This window comes from Octodon degus, unplaced genomic scaffold (assembly GCF_000260255.1).
Source record: "Octodon degus isolate 3935 unplaced genomic scaffold, OctDeg1.0 scaffold00117, whole genome shotgun sequence".
NCBI classification, from domain to species: domain Eukaryota; kingdom Metazoa; phylum Chordata; class Mammalia; order Rodentia; family Octodontidae; genus Octodon; species Octodon degus.
The window spans coordinates 9,160,565-9,167,908 of NW_004524693.1; the positions used below are offsets into that span (position 1 = coordinate 9,160,565).

General features: G+C 34.9%; 1 protein-coding gene across 2 annotated transcripts in view; it reads left to right on the top strand.

The window, feature by feature from the left end:
• Ammecr1 (Alport syndrome, mental retardation, midface hypoplasia and elliptocytosis chromosomal region gene 1) overlaps window positions 1-7,344 on the top strand; it is a 130,398-nt gene that overhangs the window by 118,629 nt on the left and 4,425 nt on the right. For both annotated transcript variants that reach the window (XM_004640035.2, XM_023699897.1), the window contains 2 exons: window positions 5,450-5,540; window positions 6,904-7,000. In XM_004640035.2, the coding sequence (XP_004640092.1) occupies window positions 5,450-5,540; window positions 6,904-7,000 (188 nt within the window). The remainder of the gene's footprint in view (window positions 1-5,449; window positions 5,541-6,903; window positions 7,001-7,344) is intronic.

Consider the following 7,344-nt stretch of genomic DNA (forward strand, 5'->3'; position numbering starts at 1 on the left):
GCTACATAGAGAGACCCTGTAGACCCTCTAGACCCTGTCCTAAATACAGAAAAAGTAAAGAAGAAAAAGATACCCTAGATGAACTGATCAGACAATGAATCAAAACTGTCTAAAATATAGTTCTTGGTGGTATCTCAGTTTAGAAGAAAACAGTTTAAATCACTAAGGTAAGAGTTATATTTGGGTAGTAATAGGATTACAGGTCATCTTTATGTTCACCTTTATACTTTTCTAAAAGCATTTTTCTTGTAACATATATACTGTTTTATTAATAATAATAATTCATAAAATTTACAAAAACAAAAGTTGCTTAGCCAAAAAGCTAAATTTCAGAAATACTGTTCAAATTATATGAATTGGTTAGGTTCTGAAAGGATCTTATCAATCAGATGGACACCTGCAAAACTTTAGCCTTCTCAAATTGGTGGATGGATTAAAATGAAGCAGTCATGAGTGTGATGACTTAGGAAGCAGATCTAGATAATAAGTAGTCTAAATTATTTTTTGGTAGTGTCAGGTTAGGAAGGCCTGGTTCAGTAGGAACTAAACATATCATCAACCTTGGGAACTAAAATTTTAATTATCCTTCCTCAAAAAATGATTGAAGTATTTCCTCTCTTCATTGTGTTTGTATTCATCAGGAACAGAAAGAGTAACTATTTTCATAAAGCTGAGCTAGGATATGGCATAAGGTTCTGTGAGGCAATGAATTCAAGAGGGGAATGTGCTGCAGTATGGGTTTTGTGTTTTTGAAGGAGGTAACACATATGTTTTTTTTCTTCCTAGAATATAATAAACAGCAGACTGGGTCCAACACATGAACTGCCCAAAGCATTACTTGTTTGTGTCTGTACTACCCTGAGCTATTTCTGGGTTGCCAGACTCAAAAAGTGAGGTGTGCCAAACATCCTGAACTCCTCTCATTAGAAGCAAAGTCAATCATTTTAATTCAGTGGCACTAGGATATTGAACCTGGCAGGTTGGTCTATGTGGGTGGGCAGTAACTGGCTTTGTTGTTAAATACATAGCATATTTTTCCAAATGATTTCATGCAGGAAGACATTTCAAACAATTTTTTTTATTCTTTGATCTCCTGTTGTTATTCAAGATGAACTCCCCAAAATGAGTAGACTGGGCCATGGCCACATTGTAACAGGGTAGCTCAACTTTTGGTTCTGAGAATGGGATTAAGTGGACTGACTATGGTATTGGCTGGTTCTGCTGGCCAAAATGTGAGCAGGAGAAGATCTGGTTTTGGGAAGATAAAGTGGTCAAAGAGTTGCAACATGGAACCTGTTTGACTTAACCAGAGTACTGCAAATTACATACTTTTATGCTTTTAGCCAGCTGACTTCTTTCATGTTTCAGCCTATTCATATTGCCAGTTTGCACAGGTAAAAATGAGACTCTTTTGAAGGATTGCTAGCACATCTTAGGGCTAGCATTTGCCTTATCAATAGACTAGGAAATGTAACATGAACCATGTATTATAATGGGGTGGAAGAGGGCACCTTTTAAATACTCCTGTGTTGAGGGTCACTGCATTAGCGGATAATAGTTTTAAGTGAAGCCACATTTCTAATAAGAGGCCAGATAACAAGGATAAATGAAACCTGCAGACAGTCTCAAAGCTTCATTTTAGCTATTATTTATAATCTCTTCTCGTACCAAACCTTTTACTATGTAGGAAAATTGATTAATTTGTGTGGATCTGTGCTCTCTGTGCCCATATGCCCTTGGATAGAGGAATGAACAAATAGAGAAATAGATGAGAAAGTAAGGCCAAGTGGAGATGAGGATGCATAATCCTCAAACTGAATGATCAACTCCAGAATAATCAAGATATAAATTTATGGTCTTAATATTAATCTTCATATTTAATCATTCTGAACAATGTTAAAAACAAAAGATTGTATAATAGCATTAATGAAATCACTTGCAATGGAATGGTCCAGAATAAATGTGGCTTTCTTTTTAGCATGAAATAGGAATCTGTAGAACTGGTCATAATATTCTCTCAGCACACAGCTCTGTTTAATTCCATATCCTCTTATCTATGAGTCCTACATTTAATTTACTACCATGTGAGTTGATTTATAGCTCTGCTTAGCAAAAGTACAGTCATGATTAAAAGAATACTATATTATCACATCTGATGGACCTTGAGGGTATTTTTCTCTCTCAGATTTTCTAGTAATTTTGAAAATGACATGCAGACTTTTCTAAAGTTAGATTTGCAAGTTGAGAGTTTTTGCTACCTGTCTGCTTTGAGCAGTGGCAACATTAGGGATATGCCTGATGACATAATTTTCCCAGATACTGTCTCCTTATCCGTTCTTAGAAATAGAAAGCTACTGCAGTAAAGTTTTAGACCAGGCGTGCTTCAAAGAATCCCACTTCCCTAGTTTAATCTCTTATTTAGCTGGTATGATAACTGCTAACTTTAGCCCTTTCCTTTTGGGATACTGGTGGACTGTAGGATTTTCCAGTTTGTGAAAGAGAGGCCTCACTTCTTATGCATGAATGATGCATTTTCGAGTTGCTGCTGTGATGGACATCTGCCTGAAACAATATGGAATTGGATTTGGTAGTCACTTCAGGGTAGATGACTTAATTTGCCAAACCAGTTATTTCCACAGGTTTTTCAGAATTGGTTATTCTCCACAGCAGGCAGTTTTCCACTCTCTTCTTTTGAATGTGCAGTATGACTATTTGGCAGCATTTTTGGTTCTAAGAATAAAGAAAATGCTCTTGTTGAACAGGTGACAAAAAGTTATTGTATTTTTATTCTGTTAGAAACATTATTACTATTCTCTGATTCTACTGAAAAATAAGTCACTCTAGATTTGGGTTTATAGAGTTTTGGAATATATTTTTGACCTCTAACAAAGAGTATTTCTCACAAAGGATTCACCTAAAAATTGCCACACTTGGGGCTGGGGAGTTAGCTCAGTAGAATAAGTACTTGCCTGGCAAGCGCAAGGTCCTGAGTTCAATCCCCAATACCGCAAAAAAAAAAAAAAAAAAAAAAAAAAAGCCACACTTGAACAGTTCAATTTGCAGGTTTCTTTCAGCTCAACTTATGGGTTTCTTTCAGTTATACAGAATCATAGGAACCCAGAAAAGAATTAAAGTTCATAAATATGTTATGAAATCAAAATAGAAGAAGTTTGATTTTTAAATCAAATTTGTTGGTGGGGTATTTACAACATTCAAAAGCAAATAAATAGTCTTCATGAGTAATTCTGATTGTAGTCAACATGTTCTTTGATTTTTACTTAACCTCATATAAATAACTTTATCTACATATTATACAATTAACTTCTTTTAATTGCTAAGTTACTAGGCTTTAAAGTCTCTGATATTTTTTGTTGAAGAAACACAGAATGTACTATTAAGGATTTACGTGTTTAAATTACCCTCCTAGTCATTTGCCCAAATCACTTTCCACCAATACATAGTTTGTCAAAGCTCAGATGGTTATTAGAGGTTATCTAGTTCAACTAGGATAAAAGTCATCATGGCAGTTGTTTTTTTGCCCAAATTATTCATGCTGAAGTATGAAGCCTCCTAAAATTACCTTTCCATCTCTTACCAGTTAAGTATCACTGATTTTGTTTGACACTTTAATGTCACTTATAAGAAGATATTCTTCCTCTCACAATTTTGACTAGACATTTTAATAAAACCAAAATTGTTTTCAACTTTAACATGACTGATTTTTGATGAATGGAGTTGAAGATTCACAAATAACTTGGCTGGGTGATGGAGCACAAATTATGCTGAATATTTTAGAAAGCAAATTATAAAGAAACAGATATTGTTAAAAGAAAGAATGTCCAAGTCATTGATCAGGAAGTAAGTAGATAGGAAATGTTACAAATATGTCTTTGCTTCAGTGCTCTGTCAGGCACTGAAAAGATTAGTAGATATCCTTTATGCTAGTGATGACTGACAGCTAAGCACTCATATTTTGCCTCAGCTATCCAGTCATTTCCACATAGTATGGGAGACAGACCTTACTGTGTTACTTTTAACTGCTGCCCTAGTTTCATTTTTAGCAGAAGGAGATTAATAAGAGTATTGATAAAAACATATCCACAGAGATATGTTTTAATAAAAAAACAAACTTTTCAAAAAATGTGACAGGCTCTAATAGATGTGGGGAAGACCCTGAAAAAGAATGAAATTTATTTCTCAGAGGACTTTTTATTCCCTGAAAAATTAGAAAGTTCAGGCTAAGGGAAAAAGCACCAAAAGAGGTTTTCTTGAATCTCTTTCTTCTAGGGAAAGAATAAAGGTGTACGATTTCTCTCACATATACTGAAAAGAAGCCTCCATCCCAGGGACTAATGTTCATTTGATCTTCCATCTGCCCTCTAGTACCTCAGTGATGCCTACCTGAGAACCTCTGGCCTGAGGTATACAGAGACTTAGGAGAATAGAATGGGATGGTTAATGCTTTTTAAATTTCATTTTTGTGTTTACAAGGAAGTTAGGAACTTGGAGTGATTTTTCTTTAGCTTTAAATTACTCAGGTGAGATATGTGGGAAAGGACAGCTTCCTTTTCACTAAATGATAGTCAATAAAAAAACCACATTACTTTTTAAAAACATAAGCAAGATATTGCCTACATTTAAGACTACCTTTTTAAAATTCACTCTCACAAATTTGTTTCCCATTGCAAACAGATACAGTTTGTTGACTAGGATTATAGAAAAACTGTAAAAATGTTCCACCCCAGAGTGGTTTGGAATCTTTAGCTCTATTTTTTATTTATTTATTTTTTTGGTGGAACCAGGGATTGAACTCAGGCCCTTGTGCTTACCAGGGAAGCACTCATTCCACTGAGCCATCTCCCTGGCCCGGAATCTTTAGCTCTTAAATTGAAAGGTATTGCATAGTGCCCAATCTGATTATTGGCAATTGTTTGTTCAGTCTTATCTGAAAGTGTTTGGTTGGCTACATAGAAGTCAAAGCCTTGAACATACTAGACAATTTGGAAGGGGATCAGCACAGGAAGTTCTACAATATAATCTGAAGTGGCCATTGTGTCTGCAAAAAAGATGATTGTTTACTACCTCTTTGAAGTGAGTTCCTTTTGTCTAGTTCCTCACTGTCATGGGTCTCAATTCGGGAGTAGAAACAGGATCGTTGTCATCTACTGTCTTCATCAACACATAGTCCCAGAATGATTGTTTCACATTTGTAGACCAAATAGCGTAGTCCAGCACATATTGGGCCCATGCAAATCATTATTTTTAGTCTCTATGGCCATGATAATAGCCTTCAAATCCAAAGTCATGGCTTTTGAAAGAGAAAACTGATATGTACTTTTAAAAACCAGGGGAAGGGAACAATTACATTCTTTTAAAAGTTAAATTATAACCTTTTGTTTTTGTTTCTATTGAAGAAGAATGTACTAATAAAGCTGCCAATTTCTTTCAGGTGGGTGTACATGGCATTAGAATAGAATTCATCAATGAAAAAGGATCAAAACGCACCGCCACCTACCTACCGGAGGTTGCAAAGGAGCAAGGTCATTGTTGTACTTTATTTCATATGATCTGGTGAAGAATTTAAATAAGTACACAAATTGAACTGTGATATCTGACCTTGCAGTTATGTCTGATAATTGATCAGTATCAAATTGTTAGAAATAACTCTTCCACACTGCCACTGCAATGTCTGTATCAAATTGGTGGATCATTCACACAAAAGTTGAATCTCTGTCCTGATGTTTGATAGCATATACTCACAGACGTATACAGTGAAAGAAGCAAAATTTTTGGAAGTTAAGTTTTATTTTTGGGAACAATTCACTCATAATTAGGAATGCCATTTTCTCTTACTGCATTGTGCTATACGTAGCCTTGTATCTCAAATAAGCCTTTGATTTGACAGTCAGTCACGTGGTTCATTGTCATTGTCAGTATCTAATGTTTCATTCTTAGGTGCTTGTCATTACTCATTCTTCTAATATTAGGAGTATAGATTTCCCACTAATATTGAGATCATTGTGAATCCATGAACTCTTGGACTGCACTCTTCCTAATCAACAGACATTTTCTTATTTTACAAGGCACAGCAGAGAGCTTTACAAACACTGCAATATAAAATAATTTTGCTTTGTAATATTCTGTCCATCTTAGTCCACCATTAAATTTTTTATCCTCATATTTGATGAAACGAGTATCTCTTTTATCTTATAGAGCTTTTCTTCTCATCAGAAAACATTCAAATTTTGTTTCCTATGTTTATTCAAATAAATTTCCAATACATAACAGCAACAAGTTATCATTGAATCCCTAAGCAAGAAAATCTTTAAGGCAGTTATGTGAAGATTTCTTTGGAATGCTTTAGAAAATATCTTAATCCTACAGTGTACATACACTCCATAAAGCATACCTAAGAAAGAGAGGGCCTCAGTATTAGGATATTTTCAACATCACATCCAATAAAAACGCTCTTGAATATTGCACACAAATATTCTTGATGGGTTACAGAAGATATCGTTAAGACCACCAGTTGCTGCAGTTTTAAATACTACTGAGTTGTCACAACATTAAAGCTTTTCCCTCTTTTTTAGAAATGTCACTGTTAGAGAGTACAATGATTGCAGCTTGTTAGAAATAGGACTGAGTAGTTTTACCAATTTATTAAGACTCCTTGTCTTTGAATGTGGTTGAGATAAAGAAGCTAATGTTCAGTTATGGGTAACTAGAATTTATATATGTGATGAATCTGCCTTTGTAGATCTTCTGTATGGTTGTATTTAGGAACAAAGGAGTTGATGGCATTGGCTACAGTGACAGCTGACCTCTACAAAGTCATTTTGTAGTTACCCAAAGGTGCCTGTTACATGTACTTGACTGATACTTTATTTGGTTGATTCTCCACAGGATGGGACCATATTCAGACCATAGACTCCTTACTAAGGAAAGGAGGATACAAAGCTCCAATTACTAATGAATTCAGGAAGACCATAAAACTGACCAGGTACAGAAGGCATTTGCTTGCACACTACTAACCAATACATTTTGGTGCTAATTCCTTTTATTTCTTTGGTCTCTTAACTATATTTATTTCCCTTTTCTAAAACAATGGAAATAAATGGTAAAGTTATACTGATGGTAGATATAATTAAACTGTGTTTGGAAGTAAAGCTTGTATGATGAATGAGCCTTTCCATCATCAGTTCTGTGTGATTACTCTGGCTTTGTCCAAACAATCTAGAGATTGTTACTGGAGAGAGCATCAGAATAAACAGTTGGTTAGCTTTTCACATTGCCTAACAGAACCCTAGGTTTGTGATATATAGTCCTCAAATTAACTTAGAATTT